This window comes from Selaginella moellendorffii, unplaced genomic scaffold (assembly GCF_000143415.4).
Source record: "Selaginella moellendorffii unplaced genomic scaffold, v1.0 SELMOscaffold_89, whole genome shotgun sequence".
Taxonomy (NCBI): domain Eukaryota; kingdom Viridiplantae; phylum Streptophyta; class Lycopodiopsida; order Selaginellales; family Selaginellaceae; genus Selaginella; species Selaginella moellendorffii.
Genome location: NW_003314350.1, coordinates 181,487 through 203,871, shown reverse-complemented (window position 1 = coordinate 203,871; position 22,385 = coordinate 181,487). Strand labels below are relative to the sequence as shown.

Sequence of the window (22,385 nt, the reverse complement as noted above, 5' to 3'; positions counted from 1 at the left end):
TCGTTGCGGATGGGAATCGAACTTCGTACCAGCAGTTACGATCTGATTTAATCTCTGCCGTTGGATTCGCACTCTAGAAGTTTCCTTGCGAGGTTTATTTTAGGGCTCCATTTAGCGAGCGTCCGAGACGCGGGAGGTGAGTGTTCTTCTTCTCCGATCGCAATCTTCTAGCTGATTCTCACCGCGCAATCGAATCTCTGGCAGTTCCATTGCTCTTGTATCGCATCTCCTCCGTTCTCGAGGATTTGATTCCATGGCCAAGTTTGGCGAGGGCGACAAGCGATGGATCGTGGAGGAGAGGCAAGACGGCGCCAATGTCCACAATTGGCACTGGTCCGAGAAGGATTGCTACGACTGGACGTGCAAGCGATTCGACGCACTCTTCGAGGGTCTGGTGGTTCTATCCGGCGAGGGAGGCCTGTGGATCAAGATCTCCAAGGTGGAGAGCGTCAAGGGCGAGGCCTACGTGAACATCCGCAAAGGAAAGATCATCCCCGGGTATGAGATCAGTGCTGTGATGAACTGGGAGGGAGAGGCCAAGGATGGTAGCGGGAATAGTCTAGCAACGGTCCAGGGAAAGGTGGAGCTGCCGTATATCGCTGACGAGAATGCCGACGAAGATCCGGAAGTGAAAGTGAGCGTCATGGACGAGACTTCCCTCGGGCAGAGATTGAAGGAAGCGTTCCTGGCCAAAGGAAAGCCTTTGGTTCTCGAGCGCATTGCGAGTTACGTGAAGCAAATGGCGAATGGAGGCCCGGCTCAGGAGGAGATGCAAAGCAAGAACCTGGAAGTGAAAGGGAAGGGATCCAACAAGCCTGTTCTCGACGAGAAAGTTTCGGCCAAGCCGGTGGAGCCACCAAAGGCGAAAGCCAGGGAAGGATTCAAGACCATCACGATGACTGAGCGCTTCCACTGCCGGCCTCGGGATCTGTACGAGGTGTTGCTGGACGAGAACCGGTGGAAGGGATTCACGCAGAGTAATGCGAAAGTGAGCAAGGAAGTGGGAGGCATGTTTTCGATCTTCGATGGAGCGGTGACGGGGGTGAACCAGGAGCTGGAAGAGAACAGGCTGATCGTCCAAAAGTGGAGATTTGCGAACTGGAACGATGGTCACTACTCGACTGTAAGTTCTCCTTTTGTTCTAAGTTTCATGTTCTTTGTTTTGTTCTTACTTTCTTTTCTTCTCTTGATGTTGATGATCAGGTGTGCATGACATTCGAGGAGCCAGAGATTGGAACCACTGTTCTTAAGTTGACACAGACAGACGTCCCGGAAGAAGACAGGTAGAAAAAAAGCCTTCTTTTTTTTTGTGCCATGGTGTGATGCTTACAGTGGTTTTGTTTCAAAGGTTTGGAAATGCGACTGTCTACGAGACCACTCGTCGAGGCTGGAAGGAGCTGATTTTCCACAAGATTCGTGCCGTTTTTGGCTACGGTTTGTGAGTTCTTCGCCATTTGAGAGCATTGCTGATTGACTCGGTGCAATACGAGAGCATGTATCTTACTTGGTTCACCGGAGCTTGGCTTTCTTGAATTTGTAGGAGCAGTACTTTGAGATGTCGATTCCTAGATCATCGTCAGTCTCAATCCCGACTTCTTCCTGCATTGTTAGCTTGAGAGGGGTCTGTCTAGTAAACCACTGATCATACCTTGAGTTCGCTCTGGTTCTTGGGCATCGACTCCGTGATCATGTCCCAGAGGTCCTTGAACATCCTCTTGCGTTTCCTCCATAGCCCGGTCTTTTTGTTGTAGTCGGTTTCCACCTTGTTGCGTTCCTCGGCAGTGACGAGGACCGTCCCAGCTCGTAGCTGGGTGATTCTGGACTCCATGGATGAAATCTAGCACAGAGAAAGTTGTCACCACGTTTGCTTCGTCGAGAAGAAAAACGATCATACCTCGTCCGAGACAATCTTCATCCGGTCATTGATTTGATCGAGCGTCAAGCTCGACTCGGCAGATCTTACCTCTGTGATAAAAAAACCAAAGTCTAAGAGAGCTATAACTTTTTTTTTTCTTCATACCTGTTTCAAGGCCAGCGACGATCTTCTTCTCGGCTGCAAGGCTTTCTTGCAGCTTGGCAATGTCGGCCTTCATCGATTCGAGCTCCTCCTTGCTGGGGATCTCGAACTGGTCCTGCTTTGCCAGATAAATCTTTTGCTTGCCATACTCCTTGAACGAGATCTTGCCACTCTCGGCAAAAGAATCGAGGATCTTCTGCGCGGCGGTCTTCTTGATCCCGTGCTTCTGGAGCGTGTCCGCCACGATTTGGACGTTGAGCGGCCTGTTTTGCTGCAAGAATCAAGCCCCAAATGTTTTCAGTATGCTCGCGCGTGGCGACTTACCTCGTTGATGAAATTCAGGATGATAGCTGTTCGAGAGAAGATAGAGTGAAATGGCGAGATCTAGAAGCAGCGAGAAGCGATCTTACCTTCTGCGCTATCGCCCCCTTTCGTCGCCGGCATTGTTCTCTCAAGAACCCTAAACTTTTGGCGGCAAAAGTAGTAATTTGAAAGCTATACACGTGGCTGACACGTGGTGGAAAGTTTTGTTTTGACACATTCTAGGGTTCTTGGGAAAGAGGGTAAGCGAGCGACGATGTGGGCAGCTGGTTGTCTGGCGTCTTGCTGTGGATCGTGCCTCTGCGAGGCTTGCAAGGGCGTCGCCGGAGGGATTTCGAGGCGATCGGCGCGAATCGCCTACTGCGGCCTCTTCACGCTGTCGCTACTCTTGGCGTGGATCCTCCGCGATTTCGGGTATCCGGTTCTGGAGAAAATCCCATGTAAGTGATTGTTTTCCCGAGAATTCTAGTGGATAACCTAGCTCCCCTACAGGGATCAATTCGTTCGCGCATACACCCAACAAGGAATGGTTTGGTACCCAGGCAGTTCTTCGTGTCAGCCTTGGAAATTTCCTTTTTTTCTTGGCCTTCGCGATCGTTATGATCGGTGTGAAGAACCAGAGCGATCAACGTGATTCGTGGCATCACGGTGGCTGGATGGCGAAGCTCATACTTTGGCTCACGGTCATGGTGCTCATGTTCTTCTTGCCAAATGGTCTTGTCGATGCTTACGGTAAGTAGTTCTTCCCTTTTTTCTTTGGTTGGTCTCTTTGTTTCTTTCCTCTAAAAACCTCTTTTCATTTTTCTTCGCAGGAGCTATCTCGAGGTTTGGATCCGGAGTCTTCCTTCTCGTCCAGGTGATCATACTTTTGGATTTTACACACAACTGGAACGCAGCTTGGGTCGCGAAAGATGAGCAATTCTGGTACATCGCGCTGCTGCTCATCTCGATCTTCTGCTACACCATCAGCTTCGTCTTCTCGGGTTTGCTCTTCCGCTGGTTCAATCCCAGTGGTCACGACTGCCAGCTGAATACTTTCTTCATTGTCACCACGATCATCCTGGCCATAGCATTCGCGGTTATTTCCCTCCATCCTCAGGTGAGCATAAAAGCTTTCTTTTTTTTTTCTCAAGCTAACCATTTTCTTACTTTCCCTCGCAGGTGAATGGAAGTCTATTGCCAGCTTCTGTGATTGCCGTCTACTGCACATACATATGCTACAGCGCCCTCTCCAGCGAGCCCCGCAACTACGAATGCAATGGACTCCACAAGCACGAGAACGTCGTCTCCACCGGAACTCTAGTTCTCGGTATGCTTACGACGCTGTTGTCCGTGGTATATTCCGCCGTTCGAGCTGGTTCTTCCACCACATTCCTCTCTCCACCATCGTCTCCCAGAGCAGGTCTGTTTTGCCTTTCCTTTTTCTCGTTTTGTGATCCCAAAAGCTGTCACTTGCAGGCCAGAGGCCTCTGCTCAAAGACGACGAGACTGACGACATAGAGGACAGGAGAAAGAAGGACGAGCCGCGCCCCGTGACTTACGTCTACTCGTTCTTCCACCTCATCTTCGCTCTGGCGAGCATGTACTCAGCGATGCTGCTCACCGGGTGGGGAAACTCGGCCGAAGGCAAAGACACCATCGACGTTGGATGGCCATCGGTCTGGGTCCGGATTTGCACGCAGTGGCTCACGGCCATACTCTACGTCTGGTCACTCGTCGCACCGCTCCTCTTCCCAGATCGCGATTTCTCTTGAAAAAAAAATATATATATATATACTTTGCAAGGTATGTAATGTAAGTTTGTTGTTCAATCTTATAAGCTTTTCCACTCCAAGTGGTGCAGATATCTTTTGCTCAAGATATAAATCTATGGAGTGATGTAAATTCTAGAGTGCAATGCAAGGTCTTGGATTATGCTTGGAACTCAAGCTGTGAGTTGGATTTTTTGTGCTCTTGGAATGATGTTTTGGCCGCTTTGCACCATTTGGATACATGATGGATGATCGAAAATTTCGTATGTAGCGTTCGTTGTCAGAATAAAAGTGGCTTGCTGGGACCACTTTGGATGGGAAAGAAAAAGAGGTCTCTTTCAGATCACAAGCGCGGCAGCATGAGAATTTGTTTGCCTGGAACTTTTGGAATTGGTTGCAAAGACGGGCATTTTGATCCAGACATGAGAGTTTATGTGAGATGAAAGCTCGGCTCTTGCGATGCTCCAATTCTTCGCTCTTGGTGTGATCTTGAGCCTCTCTCCACAAGCAAGTGATGGACTCACGGATCCACAAGATGGTTTTTTTTGTTTTTTCTTCTGGATTATGGTTTCATTCTTGTCTAACATTTCTTCCCTTGCTTTATCAGTCTATGCATTGCGAATTCTATACGAGAGCCTCCGGTCACCTTCTGTGCTTGGATGGAAGCCCCATGGAGGAGGAGATCCTTGCGGAGAGCACTGGCATGGTGTAGAATGCTCTGGGGACAACGTAATTGCAATGTAAGATCTGGAAGAAAACTATTATGTTAGCTCACTGTCTCGTAAATTTCATCTTCTCAGACGACTCTCGGGTCTAAAGCTTCGAGGATCTTTGGGCTACGCACTCAACAAATTCACAAGCCTTTCCATCTTGTAAGTTTGTCTAGATTTTGTAAGCTTTAACTAACTTTGAGAAAGAGTTTCTTAAAGGGACTTGAGTAACAATCACATTGGTGAAACGCTGCCCTTCGAATTTCCTGCTCGTGTTTCTCATTTGTAAGTCTTTTTAACTATGAAAATTTTATCAAGAGAAAAAGGATATTATTTTTAAAAATATAAATGTGGTCTCTTTTTTTTTTCAGGAATCTGGGAAACAATGTTTTTATTGGGCCCATTCCTTATTCAATGAAACGCTTGATGTCTTTGACAAGCCTGTAAGTTATACAAGAGTTAACTAACAAATTTTTAAGTTTTACATGATTTGGAGCAGGAATCTTAGCACCAATTTTCTTTCTGGTTATGTGCCTGATATTTTTGAAAAGCTTTCTAATCTTCACACTTTGTAAGTCTTGGCAAATTAATTTTTTTATTAAGTCTTGCTAAAAAACTTTGAATTCAGTGACATTTCAAATAATAATTTTACTGGAGAGCTCCCGGACTCATTTAGTTTATTGAGCGGCTTGGCAACCTTGTAAGAAAATTCAAGCAGATTTTCAAACATTTCATCCAGAATCTTAGATAAATATTAACAGGCATATACAGCAGAACCAACTCAATGGAACACTACAACTTCTGGAGCATTTACCTCTCAAAGACTTGTAAGACCCAGTCTTATTTTTCTTGTGCTTTTACTAATATCTGTGCTCAGAAACATTGAAAACAATGATTTTACTGGTAAGCTCCCTGTTGGCCTACAATCTCTTCCAAAATTCAGGCAAGCTTCTTGACCATATCATTAACATTGGAGAAATATGACATTATAGGGGTGGTGGAAATCGATTTGATGATTTCCCATACAATCCATCTTCCAGCCACGAAGGAACAAACGCTGCATTGCCAATGCAAGGTCCTCGACCACATGAATCACTCAAACCTTACCAGACTAGCTCTAGTTTTCTCACAGGAGCAAAGCTCGCGGGAATCATCACCGGAGCCATCGTGGTAGCTTTCGTGCTTACATTCTTTGTTTTCACGCTAAGCAAGCTCAAGAGGGTCATCGATCATGGCTCGCAAACTTCCACAAACACAAAGCTTCTTCCTTCACTACCATCAAATGATCCTCCAGGTCTAACAAAATATCAAACTATTGTCTACTAAAGCTCTTGTTTCAGGCAAGGAGAAAGGTGACAAAGAACAAACTTTGTCAAGCATTCGACCACTTCCAATGGAAAAGTACCATCCTCCAATCCAGAAAACGTCCGGGAACTTGGTCTTGTCAACAAAAGCCAAAGAGTTGGATCATCACATAGCAGCAGCTTCGTTTTCGTGCGTGGAGATCCAAGCAGCAACTCGAAACTTTGGAAAGCACAACTTGATCGGCGAGGGATTGCTGGGCAGCGTGTATCGAGCAGAATTTCCTTCCGGCCAGGTAACAAAGCTCTCATATAAGAACTTTCGTTAAGATCATGGAGCAGGTATTTGCCATAAAAAAACTGGATAGCACGTCGAGCTATTTTAAAGACGAGGAAACTCTACGAAGAATTATATCCAGCATTTCCAGCCTCCGACATGGAAACATAGTCGAGCTATGTGGATTTTGCGTGGAAAAGAACCAGTGTTTTCTCGTGTATCCATACTTCAGCACGGGAACTCTTCACGATCACTTGCATTCCTCTCCCGAGAAAAATCTCAGTTGGAACCAGCGAATGAAAGTTTCTTTGGGTGCTGCTCGTGCTCTAGAGTAAGTCTTTTTTTCTTTCTTTTTTTTTTCTATTCTACCAAAAAAATCACCATTTTCTTTTTTATCTTGAAGATACTTGCATGAGGTTGCTTCTCCAGTGACAGTCCATCGCAACTTCAAATCGGCAAATATTTTACTCGACCAGGAATTCAATCCTTTCGTGTCTGACACTGGCCTGGCCGCTTTGATCCCACTCAGTCTGGAAAGACAGGTAAAAATTCGAGAGATCAAGAGGAAAAACTTCTCACTGTTTTAACTTCGATAGATTTCTTCCCAAATGTTGGGATCATTTGGATACAGCGCTCCAGAATATGCTTTGGCTGGAATCTACACAGTGAAGAGCGATGTTTATAGCTTTGGAGTTTTGATGCTGGAGCTTCTAACCGGCCGAGAGCCTCTAGACAGGTAACTCGCAAAAGGAAAGTTAGAAAGCTTACTTGGTGATCTAAACTTTGTAGCTCAAGGCCGAGATCCAAGGAGCTCTCTCTGGTAGCATGGGCCGTTCCAAAGCTCAACGACTTGGATAGCTTGGCAAGCATTGTGGATCCAAAGCTCGAAGGCATGTATGCTGCCAAGGCTCTCTCTCGCTACGCCGAGATCATAACACAGTGCATCCAAGTAAGCTGAAAAAAGTATGTACCTGGTAGAGAATCCATTTTTTCTTTCGTTACAGGCAGAAGCAGTGGATCGACCTGCCATGTCTGAGGTGGTGCAATCACTGGCTGGACTGATGCAGCGAGCAGGCACAAGCAAGAAAACGGTGTCCCGAGAGATGCCTTTGCAACAGAGCCCGGGACGAGCACCTTTAAGGAACTCTGGAAATGAAGTAGCGTCAACATCGTCACCGTCATTCGAGAAATCGTTCGAGGCTCAAAACTTATCAGATTCTATCAAGTTCTCCATGTAAGATAGCGTGATTAGTTTGAAGATCAAGTTTCTGAAAGCTAGCAGAGAAAGCTAGATTATAGAAACAGCTCAAAACTTTCTTGGCAAAGCAGATTTTAAATATATTATAGACTAATCTTTATTTAATTCTTTCTGTCTTATAGAAATGTCTCAATCATTAGTTCAATTAAATGAAATACTACCAAGATTAAGTCAAACTTGCTAGATGTGTTTAAAGGAAAGAAAAACACATCTAGGTTAAAAATGCTAGTCTTTATTAATTTTCTTTTTCTTTTTGGTTTTGATCCTAGATCCTTCATCCAGTTATGGCTTTGAGTGGCACCCAGATGGAAGCACAAACACAGCAGATCTTTACAACCAAGAGGATTGCAACACGTATATGCATTCTAGATTTTCTGCATGTGGATCATTTGGCTGGAAAAGTATCAACATTAATTACAAAACTTAAAAACAAAAATAAATAAAATTGGTATGGATTTATGTATGCCATTTGTAATGTCCTTTTGTTTTGACATGGCTACCACGCTCTTCATGTCTTGAAGCAGTCTTGCGCTTTTCATTTTGATCCGCTATAAGCTTTTGTTTCTTAACGACGTTAAGATCCATGAGATGCAATCGGTAGAGTTGACAAATCCAGTTTTTTTTTCTTTGCTTTTTTGCTTAAGTAATGATCGTTGAGGATTTCACACGTCGAGTATTTCTTCACGCAACTCCTCTCTTTTGGCGAAAGAACCTATCGCTGTCCCTGTGGTCCACCGCTTCTTTCCACGCCAGGCAGACGCATCTGAGCCTGTGCGTGCATCGAAAAACTTTTCGAAACTCTTGCACCATTCATGCACAAGATCAGTAGTTCAGTGGCTCTCTGACTTCCGTGCAAGATCTTTAACCTGTGAACTAACGTTTAGCGTAGCTTCAGCCAATTATACCCAAAGCACCCAAAATTCCTCACATCACTGTCCGCAAAGGTCGTTATGAACCTCAAGCTATTGTAAAAAGAAAACAGCCAGCTTACAAGACAAATTCGTTCTTCTCTGTATTCGGAAGAGAAAAATCACGTACGAACTCCTGGTGGTTTTCGTCCTGCGGTCCTTCTTGGCTGAATTTATATGCTTTGCTTCCACACGATCCAAAAGAAAACGGTTTTGCAAAACGAAATTATTAAGCGCATGAATCTGGGAAAAAGAGAGAGAAGTTTTCTGCTGCTCAGAAGCAGTGGTAAACAGTGTCCTGTGATTTCGTAACCTGCAAAAACGCCATTAGCGGCATATATAAGTGTTCACCTCCTCTTTGAACTTGCCTCCTCCAGCTCTTCATTAGCTTGCGCAGTGTTTTTATGCTAACAAGGAACACACTGATAGCACAAAAAGTCCAGACAACTAGTCAAACCTGGTCAGCTCGAGTCCTTGAAGCATGCAACTCCTCTCTGAAAGTTTCTCATCTGGAGTATGTTGAAGGGTGGCCAGTGCCAGAAGACAATCGGTCTATGGAATGTTAGAATCATAAACACGAGAAGAAGAGAGGAAGCCTTATGTTGTTCTCCATGGCTTCCGAGCCAGCAAGTTGAGCGACATCAGCCATAATCTAAGAATGATACTCGTTTCTCATCTGCCCTCTTGAGGCTGACCTCAAGTTCCAGGATGAGAAAATGAAAACTCAGAGCAAGACATAGTTAACCAACCTCGACAGAGCGCAGCACGAAAAACTACCTGCATCATCAAATGGATCTAGGAAACCAATCTCGAGCCAAAGCTTATCGGGTTCGATGAAGTTCCATCTCGTATTCATAAGAACCAATGTTCTCAGGACGAGTAGATCAATGCGACAGGTTAAATACTACACAGAGCTCACGAAGGAACCGGAACATCTGGAAACATATCAGAATCAGAAGAAAGCCCGAATAAGAGAAAGTTACCTCCACACTTGAATCCTTTGGGGACGTGCCTCCCACACTTTTTGGGGATCTGAGCCGCCAGCTTGACGTTGATTCCAGTGATGCCTTCATCGTCTCCTACGTGACCGCACACACAGTCGGGATCCACAACTCTCACGACCGCACAGCATTCTTCCGAAGGAGGCGTTGGCTTGTCACCAATCACGGATGACAGACAAGGAAGAAGCGTTGTGAGGTCGCAGTAGTCCGCACTGGCTCCATACATCGCAATTGCCATAACGGCGACGACGAGCAGCATGGAAATCCTCTTCATCTTCCTACTCGCTCGCCTCACAAATGCTGATCTCCGTGCTTCTTAAATAATCAGCACTGCGGCATGCGGAGGTACGTGAAAGAATTCCGTGATGACGAACTCCTGTTACACGCGGGGTGGTCAGATTCACATCTTAAGGAAAACATCGACGTGTACGTACAGGATTCTGAGGAGAAGCCAATGGAAATCCTTTGCACGGAATCGGGACGTCGCTTCTTGGGAAGACGAAGGAGCCCCGTGACATGAAGCTCTGCGACAGCTTTGCAGAATCTGGCCCTGTTTTTAACCAAGTTAAGAAAAGAAACAAAGCGAAAACCTTAGAGCCACTTACTGGATGGATGCTACCGCTGGCTTTGGAATTTCACCTTCCGAGCTTGAAAACACTTTTCGCTTCGCACCTCGCTTCCTACTTGTCTCAGCTGATTTGTTCTCAGAATGCAAAAATTCGAAGGATTGGTACCAATCATGGACATTAACAAGCTCGTTGTGCTCAAGGGACAGAGCGTACCTACACACAATTAACTATGAGTTAACAAACATAAGAGTTTACAAAAACTCTTACGCAAGAGCAGTGTCGTGGAGAGAGAACGCCGGAGAGCCATTACTAGGACAACACTCGCATTTCAGCGTGGCCTGCGACGAAAGAAGGTCCGAATGGACACGCTTACGCGTTTCTCCCGTCATTGCCTGAAACAATATGAATGAGCGCGCTCCTTGAAAACGTATTAAGAGAAATCAGTACCTGTTTCAGTGCATTCACATCCTTAAAGCAAAACACATCATGAAATGGTATTGATTCAGGTGCTACAATGTAATCCCTGCACAAGATCAAGCAAAATGTCTGCTACTGTCCAAGACTCTACCACAAATACCTCTGCAGGCGCTCCAAAAACTCCATTGCCATCCTCATCGATTTAGCTTTCTGGTCTCTAAACTTCGATTTGAATTAGCTGCGTCACGAGATAAAGAAAACATATCGTACCCTTTCGGCTGTTCCGTTGGCTTTGGATCGTTGCAGTGTGAAACACCGGGTGGTGAACTGCAGCCCATAAGAGCTCTCATCCTACGAGTTGTCATTGAGGGAGTGCCACAGAAAGATGACTGCAATGGAGGAGCCACATCCGCTGGATCGGTCGACGATAATTGTTTGCGTAGAGCTTCGAGATCTTTGCTGCACTAGCAAACCAAACCGACGCAGCTTACTACAGAAATCAGTGCGTCTCTCTTACTTGTCCATTATGAGAAGTCAGTAACGTCCATTCTTTTAAAAGTTCCGACATGGTCGAGACAGCTAAATATCTGCAGAAAGAAGTCAGGCGTATCTTATATGCCGGAATAAGACTTACTTCATTCTCTCAGTTATCAGAGACAAAACATTTTCGTCCTTGACCACTGCAGAGAATTTTGAAGATGTTAGCGCCCCGTAATACACGTCTGCAAACTTAAAGTTCATATGTAACCCAGCTGCGAGGAAACACTGCAGGAAAAAATAACGTTATAGAAGTTGGAACACACAAAAGCTCAAAAGCCCTCACCTGAAAAGCCATGCTCCAACACCGTCTATTTGCTTTGTAGCTCCAAAGTGCTGCTGCAATCTTCTGTGATATATCGTCACTGCCAAAAAGCCGGGACGCGCGTCAACACGGGAAAAAGACCAGCAAAAAATCACCCTTGCGAAGGTGAAAGAATGGACGCATATTTCAAGTGTGCAGATGGAAGCTTCTTGCAGAACTTTTCAAACTCCACCTGGAAAGCCAAGAGTCAGGACCATGAGATTGATTCGCGCGGCGTGACCTGACTTGTAGAATCGACGAGATTTACGCACAAAAAACTTAAAGGCTGCTTGGAGAAATGCTCCATACACGAAACCTGTTTAATAAAATGGATAAGAATACAATAGACATTATAAAGTACCTTGAGAAGTCTGAGGAAGGAAGTAACAGTGTTGTCATGCGAATAGAAAAATTCATAGAAGTCCTTCACCACAGCCGTTCCCCAGGTAAAAACGAAAGGCAAGTCAATCAGAACAGCCTGCACGACCGCTTCTAGCCTGTGAAGAGGCGATTTCAAATAAAAACTATGAACATGAAGTCGTCCGGTCACACTCGCTGGCAACATCATTTGTAACGAGTCCTCAGTCATTGCCATTCCCATGATAAGAACAAGAGGAAGTTGTGCAGCCCATTCACTGGAAACGAAGAAAAGAAAGCGCCTTAAGTTAAGAACAGGAAGCCACAGAAACAACGTTACGAACCTCAAGATAACTACAAGCTCTGCTAAGACGGAGCTGTGGGAATGCTCTGCGTCCTCGACAATGACAACCAGTGGATATTGCTCATTACAAGATTCCTGGTGCCAAGCAGCAAGAATTTCCATGTCTGTAGTCTGAAACGTAAACATCAGGATTCCTCAAGCTCAAGACAAGAGAGCCAAACCTCAGGAGTGATTCCGGTGAACTGCTTGAAAAGGCTTCGCAGAGGAGAATTCACGCCATGCTTGCCAAGTAAAAGGTGAGGCTGCAAGCGAGCAACACGGCACCTATTTTGCTTCTGCAAATGCGAGCAAAGGCCATCGAAAATGGCATGCGTGTCAGACGAGTCCACGGATCCTGCAAAAGAAAATAAAAAGAGAAAAGAATGGATCCATCACTAAAACAACGGAGGAAAACACAACATTACCTGAAAACAGCAAAGCGGAACTAAGCCGAGAGGAGCTTGCGTTGCAAAAGCTGTACAGCTTTATTTGCTCTTTGCAAAACTGGCTGTTGCAAATCCACTGCTCAATGCTGCTAAAACAATCCGCATTTCCATCCTCGAGGGTAGACTAAAGAAAAAAAATTTAAAGAACCTCGAAGGAAAACGTGTTTTCTACCTCGACAACGCTCTCGACGTGCCTCCAGAATTTATCAAACGCGTCCTTGCGCCATTGCTCGCAGCATTCAGGCTCATCCGGAAGAAGGCGCGAGACAACCCTGTCCTTCCTCGCCTTGCTTCTCGAGCTATGAAGCACAAAGCAAGACTTCCGAGGGGAAAAACACAGCATCGCGGGTCACACATCCTGCATTCTCCGAAACTCTCGCTTACCTGCAAGCGATTGTCGTCAGGCGCGCCGCACTCCTCCTCGGAGTCCTCCGCCATAGCGCCAAAACCCTAAAACACAGAGTAGGGTTTAACTTCCAGGGACTCGAACAACAAAGCTTTGATTCAATGCAAACATTGGCTCCAAAGATCAACATTAAGAGACTGTTTTGCAAGGATGGATTATGCTTCATATCACTCATATTCACCAAAGCAACATGACACAATTATTTATAGACAATTTTAACTCTTGGATATTTTTTTGAGAAATTATAGTTGAAAATGATAGAAATGCAAAATGCATTTTTTTTTCCAATCAAATAAGGATTTTGGAATATTTAGGGTTAAAAGTCTTTTAAATTTAAAAGTTTAAAACATTATTTTGTGTGTTTTTCCTTTATGCTCCAAAAAATATCTCATTAATTTGCCTGTATATTTAAAAAAAATCTTTTTTTTACTAAAATTACTACTATTGCACTTAACAAATTAGACAATAAAAATATTGCTCACAGCATGCTCCATATGCTCAATGTCCTTTGCCTGGGAAATCTGCCAACAGTGCCAGCCTGGCATTGAAGCAAGCATTCATTAATAACTATTAAATTATTTTATTGACTTTAATTGTTAATATATTTACTACTGTTTAAAAAACTAAAAGTATTACATAGAATCTAATAATTTAATGACTAATAATTTTATTAAATAATTTTTCTAATTATATTTTATATGTTGTTTACCAATTAAACTTTAAACCTCTTTAAAATAATATTCTTTTATCCCTATTAACTTTTCAAAAATCACAATTTATCACACTTTAGGGAGATAAATATTTTAAACTTTCACCCCACGTGTTTACATTCCAGCCCAAACCTAAGTCCAAGATGAAATTTAAATTTGAGTATAATATGGTGTATGCAAAATGAAACTTAATAACTTATACATAAATTAAAATTTTAATAAAAAATGCAAATGTAAGCATTTAAAGTTTGACCTCAGCTGTTTAACACTTTTATTTCAGTTAGAGTTTTTAGATTAATTGAATATGTATTTCAAATCATTTCTTATTTAATAATAAATACATTATTCATTTAAACTCCATAATTCATTTAATAATTATTAAAAAATAGAAAAAGTAGTTATAAAAATGTTTTAATTAGAATTTTATTTTTATGAATTATGTAATTGTTCTTTCATGTCTTGGATCTTTATCACCTCCTCAAACCTTCCAAGGCTTGCATAGAGATTAGACATGAGAATCAAGTTTGCTACACGATCTTTGCCAGAACCTAGTTCCAATCCTTTCTCAAATGCAATGCGTCCAATCCTTGCATTCTTCCACTTCGTGGCTCCAGCCAGCAGCGACGTCCACACCACTGCGTCGGCCTCCACAGGCATGCCTTCCACCATCGCCAAAGCTTCATCAAGCTTGTTTGCTCGAGCTAAAAGATCCACCATGCAAGCGTAGTGGTGGATCCCTGCTGGGATCCCATACGTGTAGCGCATCACATCAAAGAGCTCCAAGCCTTTCTCGACGAGCCCAGCATGGCTGCAAGCATTGAGCACTGAAAGAAAGATCATCTCATTTGGTAGGAGGCGAGGATCTTTTTCCTGGATCATCGTTTCTAGGAGCTCAAACACTCGATCAGTGTCACCATGGAAGCTATATCCGGCGATGAGAGCACTCCAGGAGCCAATGTTTTTCCTGGAAATCGAGTGAAAAACTCGCTCGGCATCGTCCATGCATCCACATTTCGCGAAGAAACTGACGATAGAGTTTGCGAGCATCACTTGATCTTGGAGTTTCCCTGGAACTTCTCGAATCTCGTTGCAGATCTTCTTGCCAGTCTCAAGCGCTGCTAAGTTCCCACAGGCCTTGAGCACCGCAAAATAAGTTACCGCATCCGGCTGGAAGTTTTCCAAGTCTTTCATCTGCGAGTAGAGCTCCATAGCCTGTTCTTCCTCGCCACTCTCAGCATGAGCAAGAATGATAGAGTTCCACGAAGAGATTGTTCGTTGTTTTGGATGAATCCTCTCGAAAACCATCCAGGATTCATCCAGGCTTCCACACTTCGCGTACATGTCTATAAGCGAGTTAGCCAGCAATACATCTATTCTATTGTCATTGATATTGTCCATTCCTATAAATTCTTCGTGTATGACTCGTCCTTTTCCAAGACTCTTTCTTCCAATGCTCGCACAAGCCTTGAGAGCTGCCAGATAAGTTACTCCATCTCTTTGGAATACATCCATCCGATCAAACAGTTCCAAAGCCTTAACACCATTTCCAGCGTAAGCATAGCCTTGGATCATCGAGTTCCATGAAACCACGCTCTTCCGGTGGTCCAGTTCGTCAAAGACTTGTTGGGCTTCCACCATTTCTCCACACTTTGCATACATGTCGATCAAAGCATTGGCTAAGAACACGTTGAGCTCTTCGTCCCTGTTCCAAAGCTTGATCGCTTGAGAGTGAAGATATCTTCCCCGTTCCAAGCTACGAGCTTTCACAGCCTTGCCTTGGACGTAAATCGCCTCTTCTTTTTCTGCAAGGCTTGAGCAAGCCTTCAAGGCACCGAGAAGAGTTACTTCACTCGGAGCAAAGCTCCCTTCCTTCATCATACGCTCGAACAGCTCCAGAGCTTCTTCGCCATCGCCATTCCCCGCGTAGCCCATGATAATGGCCGTCCACGAAACTGTGGTACGTTGCTTCTCCTCCATACCATCGAAGACTTGGCGAGCATCGCTCATGCTGCCACACTTCGAGTAAACGTCGATCAAAGTGTTGGCCACCAAAGTCTCGGGTTTCCCGAGAACTCCGCCATGAATGCCTCGAGCTCTTTCCAAGCTCTTGACTTTCACACCGACATCGGCTAGCTTTCGTGCGTCTTCCCGCTCGGAGAGAATCACACACGCTCTCAGTGCTGCGAGAGTTGTCACTTGGTTTGACGAGCACTTCCCTTCGTCCCGCATTCTCGAGTAGAGTTTCAAGGCCGTCTCTGGATCTCCTCCTTCCCGCTGTGCAAATCCTTGGATGATGGAGTTCCAGGAGACGATATCTCGAGCCTTCATGCCATGGAAAACTTGAGACGCGTCCGCCATGCTGCCACACCTCGAGTACATGTCGATGAGAGCGTTGGCGACGAAGAGCTCCGAGTCCACTCCCATTTCCACGGCCTGCCGGTGTATAGCTTTTCCTTTTCCCAGCGAGAGCTCTTTCATGGCGGGCTCTTTCTCCGACAGAGTCACGCAAGCCTTGAGAGCAGCGAGAACGGTGACCCGGTTTGGAGCACAGCCTTCGTCTTCCATGCGTGAGTAGAGTCGCAAAGCCATCTCTCCATCGCCGTTTTGAGCATAGGCCATGATAATGGCGGTCCAGGGAACTACGCTCCGCTTCTTCATACTCTCAAAAATTTTGCGAGCTTCCGGCAAGCTCCCGAACTTGGCATACATGTCGACGAGCGCGCTGGCCACAAAAACGTCGGAGTCCAGTCCAAGCTTGGCTGCTTCGAAGTGAATCTCTCGGCCTTGCTCCAAACGCTTTTGGATTCGAGCTAACTTTGCCGATGAAACTCTGCTCTCCGGATCTCCATCTTCTTCTTTTTCAGCCGAGCTCACACAAGCTTTCAACGCGGCAAGAACCGTCACCCTGTTCGGCTGGAAGCCGTCACCTTTCATAGCTCGATAGAAACTTAGAGCCAGATCTCCCTCTCCAGATTGAGCACACCCCTGGATGATGGAATTCCATGAGACCACGTCTCGGCGCCTGTCCAAGATCTCGAAAACACTGCGTGCTTCGTCTAAGCTTCCACACCTCGAGTAGAAATCGATAAGAGCATTCGCCACGAAGAGATCCGGTCCCAAAGTTTCTGCAGCTCGGGAGTGGATCCTTCTCCCTCGCTCAAGGCACTCGCACTTTATCACCCTTCCCTGGACGAGCGTGCCTTGCTCTTTCTCAGCCAAGCTCACGCAAGCCTTGAGAGCACCGAGAAAAGTCACAGCGTTTGCTTGGCAGCCTTGTTCTTCCATCCGCGAGAAGAGTTCCAGAGCCATCTCGCCTTGCTCGTTCTTCGCGTATCCCATCACCAAGCAGTTCCAGGACACCACGTCCCGCTGCCTCATCTTGTCGAAAATCTCGTGAGCCTCTTCCATGCTTCCACACTTTGCATACATGGCCACCAAAGTGTTGGCCACGAAAGGATCGAGCTCGTTGCCAGTCTTCACAGCGTGAGAGTGTATCTCTCGGCCTCTTTCCAAGCACTGTCCACGCTTCGTTCGTCTAGAAACTTTCGAGCTTTCTTCTTCTACTTCTTCTTCTTCTCTCTCAGCCAGGCTCACGGATGCCTTGAGAGCAGCGAGCAGCGTCCCTCGGTTTGGATCGCAGCCCTGTCTTTGCATCCGATCGTAGAGTTCCAGTGCTAAATCCATCTCCCCTCTCTGAGCATAGCCTTGGATCATGCAATTCCACGACACCAAGTCGTGAGAGCTCATGCTCTCGAACACCCTCCTGGCATCCCCCAGTCGGCCGCATTTCGCATACATGTCCACCAATGCGCTTGCCACGAAGCGGTGAGACGAGAATTCCCTGTTGTTGATCACATCCCCGTGAATCCTCCTACCGGTTTGTAAATCCCGTGAATTCTTACATACCTTGATCGCTGCGAGAAGAACGCCAATGCTCGGCTTGACGCCCTCGTCCACAAGCGCCTGGTAGACGAGCCTGGAATCCCTCCTCTCCATCCACCATGGCTAAACTAGGGTTCTTATAATTCCAAGCATTTAATTTTAAATAAATAAATGACTTCAGAATGGCTCGGAATATCCAAATTTAAAATCTTAAAATCTCAACCATTAGAACTAGAAGCCTAAAACAATTCTAGCTATTGGATTAATTTTGCAAGATCTCATACAGGAAAACCTGGCTTTTGGATTATCTAAATTTGAGTTTTTAGAATTTTATTCTTGTTATAATATTAATCATGAAAGGGACATAATCTATTTGTACTTTAGAAACAATAACATAAATTTAATTAAAATAGTAATTGAAGTCATTTTTACATTGAAGTATATAATATAGCATTAATAAAATAAACAGTTGTAAAACTCATAAAATAATAGTTTTTAATTAGTAAAAATGATAAAGGGTAACAATAAAATTACATTAACATACTATTGTTACTTTTATTTGCTTTATAATATTGAATATATACTTGTCCATAATGGTGAAAATGTTATGAGAAAAATATAAAGATTTTATTCATAACATTACATATATATTATTTGATCTCAATTAGAAAATTAGCAAAATGATACTTAAGTATAAACATTTTAATTTATGTAAGTAAAACAATAAAAATCTAAAGAAAATATAAATATTCATAATCAAAATGTTTCATGATCCAGCATCTTTTATTTATTAATACCCTTCTCATTATTTCCATAAAAATGTAAAGTTATTATTTTATTCTTTTAAATAAAAATAAACATTAAAATTATTAAGATATTTATTAATATCTTTATTTTGAGTACAAGATATACATCATTTAATATATAATTCACTTAGTTATAAGTAAAAGCTTTTTGTAGTTTTAATAAATTCTTTACAAGTTATCTAAAATATTCTTATTCTTATTATGATTTTAATTTTAATTTTTTAAATTTATAAATATACTAAAATTACAAAACTTAATAATATTTATTATAAATGAGTTTATAAATTAAATTTGTGAGTGCCTGGAATATGGAAAGGGAATACAGAAATGTGCATATCAATTAGCCCAAAAACCCTAGCTTATATACAGGAGCGAGTGGTCCGGATTGAAACCAATCCGACGGCTACCAAAATCCACTACGCTAATATTAGTATACGGCATCGTAGCCGTACACTTGGCCCTCACATCATCCCCTCCTCTCGGAATAATGGAAGGCCGTCAGGGTTCTCTTGTAGATGGGCCGGGATCTGGAGGAACATCAGGAGGAGGCATCGGCGGATCTGTAGACGGTATTAATTGCTCCTGATCCCTTTGTATGAAGTGTTTTAACCGCTGCACATGCACAATCTCCGGAGGATCGGCCTGCTGAACGTCATGCCGAACCTCATAAACTTGCGGTCCAACTTGCCGCAACACCTGATACGGTCCTTTCCACTGCGCAAGGAGCCCCTTAGATAAACCACGTACCGTAAGATGGGGAAAACGGACTAACACCAAATCATCCACTTTGTACTCCGCAGGTGGACGATGATGGGAGTTGTAGCGCCGTTGTTGTCCCACTTGTACGCGGCCTAAGTGTTCGGCAGACTCTGCTCGGACAAGTGGAAGAATGCTTGTAAGCTCTATTTCGTTAAAGTGGGAATTGTCATTATCCCACTTGTAAAATAAGGTTTCCAAACCTTTATATAGTATATAAATATAACAAAATTCAACTGCATTGAGGCACATGCCATTTTATTTTAAACAAGGAAATGTCTACTCAATCACTTCTCACTGCTTCACCTCTCTCTTCTCCTTGTCATCGTCGTCCAATTTCTTTCCATCCTTTTAATATTGGCTCAGTTGCTCCGAGTCTAGGTGGAGCCCAAGTCCCCATTCAATCTTTACTTTCCCCTTATTAATAAAACAACTTCGTAGACTTCCAATAACATGCTGTAACACTTCTAGTATAATGCAAATCCTCTCAAAGAATTGTCTTTTAATATTAATACAATGGCATGGAACCCCATGCCATAATAAGTTACATTTTTAAATAAATACATGCCATCTCAGACTGTTATTTTTTGCCTCCAACGCCTATACAATAATCTTGGAATTTCATCACTCTCCACACTATCAGGATTTAAACCCAATAGTAATGCCATCTCTTCTCTAATACGTCCACGCTCATGTTCAGTGGTCGAAGAACCCATCCGGTTGAGCAGATTATGGAGATGCGGATAGTGCTTGGCTAGACAATATACATGCCATAAATGATGACTGGTGTCTGTCCGATCAAATGGCTTCTGATATACCGTTCCATCTGCCATTTGGTTGATTTCTGCAGCCACCTCCTGGACTGGCCGGTTCTCTATCACCATCGCTTCAAGCCGTTTTGCAAGGTCCCCCAGAACATACGGTTTCTTCTCCCTAGTTTCCATACTGCAAGAGATGGGGTGCACTGCATATGTGTGCGTGTTCGCTGCAGTTTTAATCGGCGAGTCATCGATGATGAGGATTTCACTTGACCTAGCAGTCCGGTTCATCACTACAGCCTCTGCCTTGACGAAAATGGGCTTGCTACCCCTCACATGGACCATAGTCAAGCAATCCTCCTGCGTTAGGAGAAAGTCAAATGGTAATATTACTCGCGTCTGATCGTGCATCATCTGTAGCAACGTTAATGCATTGTGGCGCATCATGGATGTCCAAACTCCCAATTGCAAATTGAACCCGGCCCTCTGTTTTAAGTGTCGCATGGTCATTATTAGATCCCGCAGTTTCTCCCGTGTGATTAATGTGAATCTGTCTCTTTTGACCAACTTGCGACCGCAGGCTTTGGAGGGTGCAGTGACATTTGAGGACGAGCCACGCTCATGGGAGAAAAGGACACCGTTCAGATCAAAAACGATACAGTACTTTCGCCGTGACTCTGAAATGAAATGCGTTAGCATAAAAAATGGTACAAGTCAATTTTACCATCTACAATATTAGCGAATGGTGCTCCCGATGGTCGTTCAGAGGGTTTTGGTCGAGGAAACGTGAAGGGCGGAAATACTCTCCTCTGCAATGTGGGGTCAATCGCATCCGATGGCGTGTGGGCACATGCCATTTCAGCTGTAGACTCTGGTACAACTGGCTCAACAGTGGCATGGGGTGGTTCCGATGGCGTGTGATCACACGCCATTTCAGCTGGTGCCTCCGTTGGCAAAGTGGACATGACCGAACAGGCAGCAGGGGCGGTGTAGGGAGGTTCCAATGGCGCGTAGTCAGACGATTGGGCACACGTTGGAAATGAGGATACGACCGGCTCGGCGGCTGGGGCGGCCTCATGCGGGTCCAATGGCGCCTAGTCACCGTCAGTTGGATACGTGGACAAGATTGACTTAGTGGTATGGGCAGCATCAAGTGGAGCGTGGTCAGCTTGCTTGGCGTTGATATGGATAGTAGCCTCCACCAGCTCTGATGACTCTTGCAGGCAAGTAGAGTCCACTGGCGGATCCATATGCATGTCCAAATATCTCCCTTCGATTGAGATGGTATCCTCCCGTGCTACTAAAAACAAACTCATTAGCACATTGAATCGACTATACTGTATTTACCATCAACTGCTATTGAGGAACTAGGACCGATATCACTTGGGCGCACTGCTGATTCTGAAGGATTGGACATACGTTTCGACCCTTGCTTGGCACTATCCTTCCTCGACACTAAAGGCTAGAGTTTGTATCTTAATTCAACTGAATAATCTCTACTTACCATTTCTTCTGCGACCTACATGGACAATGTTAGAAATGGTAAAAGGTTAGGAATGGATGTACTATTATTTACCTGATGGTTTGTCTTGTATGACCTTCCTCCGCTGCTCTTTGGCCACCTCAGGCTGGCCATCATCGTCATCATCATCATCGTCGTTATTGTGATCGTCACCATTGTGAGGACCATCCAAGTCCTCTTCGTCCTCCTCTTCTTCGTCCTCCTCTTCTTCGTCCTCCTCTTCTTTGTCCTCCTCTTCGTCCTTCTGCTCTTCCTGCTCATTATCTTTCTCTGGCTCCTCATCCCCCTCTTGCATTTCTTCCATAGGCTGCTCAGGCTGGATTGCTTGTTTTTCCAGGACCATCTTGGAAAAATCATCTGGCCGAGTCTCCATCTCAAAATACAAGACATCCATAGCCTGTTTTAGTGCGTGACCTAGGACCGTATCCTCACCCGACTGTCTTAACATGGTTTCTGCACGTTCTTGCACCCTTCGAAGACGACGAGATGAGAAAAACGTGGCCCTGACTTGAAAAGCATCCCTCATCCATTGTACCTCTCCATTGAGATTGGGGAAGGGGAGTCCGCCATAGGAATCTGAGTCAGAAGGTGGTGACTGGCTCCTTTCACTCAGCCCTTGATCTGCAATGAATGGCATGAGCACACACGCCATAACTGCGAGGCATTACCTATCATCTTTTCGTTGCCCTTCTTCCTTTTCGAATCAAACGCCTCTGATCCCGACGACTGTCCAACGTGCTTTCGCTTTTTATGACCACTGTCAGTTTGAGCTTGGCTGGTGCTTGCCTGTTTTGCCTTTGAAGAAGTGTCTCCTGCAAGGAATGGCATGAGATCACACGCCATTGCAAATATAATTTGTACCTCTTTTTTTCCTATTGCTTGTCTGTTTGTCCTTCTTCGACGCGCCACCAGTGCGCTTTTCAGTCCTCGTGTCTGAATATTCACAACGATCTATAATCAAAATGGCATGAGGCCTCACGTGACCTTACCTTGTGCAGGTTGTGACCTCGGCCTAACATCAGTAGCTG

At 44.5% G+C, this 22,385-nt stretch overlaps 6 protein-coding genes across 10 annotated transcripts; 3 read left to right on the top strand and 3 right to left on the bottom strand.

Annotated features, from left to right (window-relative positions):
- The first annotated feature begins 75 nt into the window (after positions 1-75).
- LOC9638064 (activator of 90 kDa heat shock protein ATPase homolog 1) lies at positions 76-1,510 on the top strand. Of its 2 annotated transcripts, XM_002988535.2 has the most exons (4): positions 76-136; positions 205-1,123; positions 1,204-1,283; positions 1,349-1,510. In XM_002988535.2, the coding sequence occupies exons 2-4, from the start codon at positions 254-256 to the stop codon at positions 1,440-1,442; spliced, it is 1,044 nt and encodes a 347-aa protein (XP_002988581.1). In that variant the 5' UTR covers positions 76-136; positions 205-253; the 3' UTR covers positions 1,443-1,510. The 2 variants fall into 2 exon arrangements, with proteins under 2 accessions (XP_002988581.1, XP_024518073.1); XM_024662305.1 differs by having other exon boundaries at positions 80-1,123.
- On the bottom strand, positions 1,402-2,489 carry LOC9638597 (homologous-pairing protein 2 homolog). Its single transcript, XM_002988463.2, has 6 exons — positions 2,428-2,489; positions 2,342-2,367; positions 2,021-2,288; positions 1,895-1,965; positions 1,649-1,837; positions 1,402-1,599 (listed from the first exon to the last, which is right to left on the bottom strand). The coding sequence occupies exons 1-6, from the start codon at positions 2,459-2,461 to the stop codon at positions 1,510-1,512; spliced, it is 678 nt and encodes a 225-aa protein (XP_002988509.1). The 5' UTR covers positions 2,462-2,489; the 3' UTR covers positions 1,402-1,509.
- A 58-nt stretch (positions 2,490-2,547) lies between these two features.
- Positions 2,548-4,266, top strand: LOC9638596 (probable serine incorporator). 2 transcript variants are annotated; one of them, XM_024662304.1, is made up of 6 exons: positions 2,548-2,778; positions 2,831-3,070; positions 3,151-3,437; positions 3,500-3,740; positions 3,797-4,123; positions 4,182-4,266. In XM_024662304.1, the coding sequence occupies exons 1-5, from the start codon at positions 2,595-2,597 to the stop codon at positions 4,090-4,092; spliced, it is 1,248 nt and encodes a 415-aa protein (XP_024518072.1). In that variant the 5' UTR covers positions 2,548-2,594; the 3' UTR covers positions 4,093-4,123; positions 4,182-4,266. The 2 variants fall into 2 exon arrangements, with proteins under 2 accessions (XP_024518072.1, XP_024518071.1); XM_024662303.1 differs by lacking the exon at positions 4,182-4,266 and having other exon boundaries at positions 3,797-4,172.
- A 98-nt stretch (positions 4,267-4,364) lies between these two features.
- LOC9638063 (protein STRUBBELIG-RECEPTOR FAMILY 8) lies at positions 4,365-7,718 on the top strand. 3 transcript variants are annotated; one of them, XM_024662301.1, is made up of 17 exons: positions 4,365-4,627; positions 4,697-4,829; positions 4,890-4,961; positions 5,019-5,084; positions 5,171-5,242; positions 5,296-5,370; positions 5,428-5,499; positions 5,561-5,626; positions 5,677-5,742; positions 5,792-5,874; positions 5,932-6,093; positions 6,140-6,396; positions 6,443-6,708; positions 6,781-6,919; positions 6,974-7,113; positions 7,167-7,326; positions 7,382-7,718. In XM_024662301.1, exons 1-17 carry the CDS (start codon positions 4,549-4,551, stop codon positions 7,613-7,615), a joined length of 2,142 nt encoding a protein of 713 aa, XP_024518069.1. In that variant the 5' UTR covers positions 4,365-4,548; the 3' UTR covers positions 7,616-7,718. The 3 variants fall into 3 exon arrangements, with proteins under 3 accessions (XP_024518069.1, XP_024518068.1, XP_002988579.2); XM_024662300.1 differs by having other exon boundaries at positions 5,299-5,370; positions 5,792-6,093; XM_002988533.2 differs by having other exon boundaries at positions 5,792-6,093.
- Positions 7,719-9,352: 1,634 nt separating this feature from the next.
- LOC9638595 (origin of replication complex subunit 3) lies at positions 9,353-12,991 on the bottom strand. The gene is made up of 19 exons (XM_024662441.1): positions 12,902-12,991; positions 12,690-12,836; positions 12,497-12,641; positions 12,254-12,426; positions 12,073-12,203; positions 11,733-12,006; positions 11,613-11,687; positions 11,488-11,564; positions 11,354-11,432; positions 11,165-11,295; positions 11,048-11,117; positions 10,801-10,994; positions 10,691-10,747; positions 10,561-10,636; positions 10,381-10,505; positions 10,150-10,326; positions 9,979-10,094; positions 9,527-9,920; positions 9,353-9,478 (listed from the first exon to the last, which is right to left on the bottom strand). Coding segments are annotated over exons 1-18 (2,103 nt in total). The 5' UTR covers positions 12,956-12,991; the 3' UTR covers positions 9,353-9,478; positions 9,527-9,918.
- A 1,043-nt stretch (positions 12,992-14,034) lies between these two features.
- Positions 14,035-17,618, bottom strand: LOC112341770 (pentatricopeptide repeat-containing protein At2g13600-like). The gene is made up of 2 exons (XM_024662436.1): positions 17,540-17,618; positions 14,035-17,474 (listed from the first exon to the last, which is right to left on the bottom strand). Exon 2 carries the CDS (start codon positions 17,429-17,431, stop codon positions 14,063-14,065), a length of 3,369 nt encoding a protein of 1,122 aa, XP_024518204.1. The 5' UTR covers positions 17,432-17,474; positions 17,540-17,618; the 3' UTR covers positions 14,035-14,062.
- Between the last annotated feature and the right edge of the window lie 4,767 nt (positions 17,619-22,385).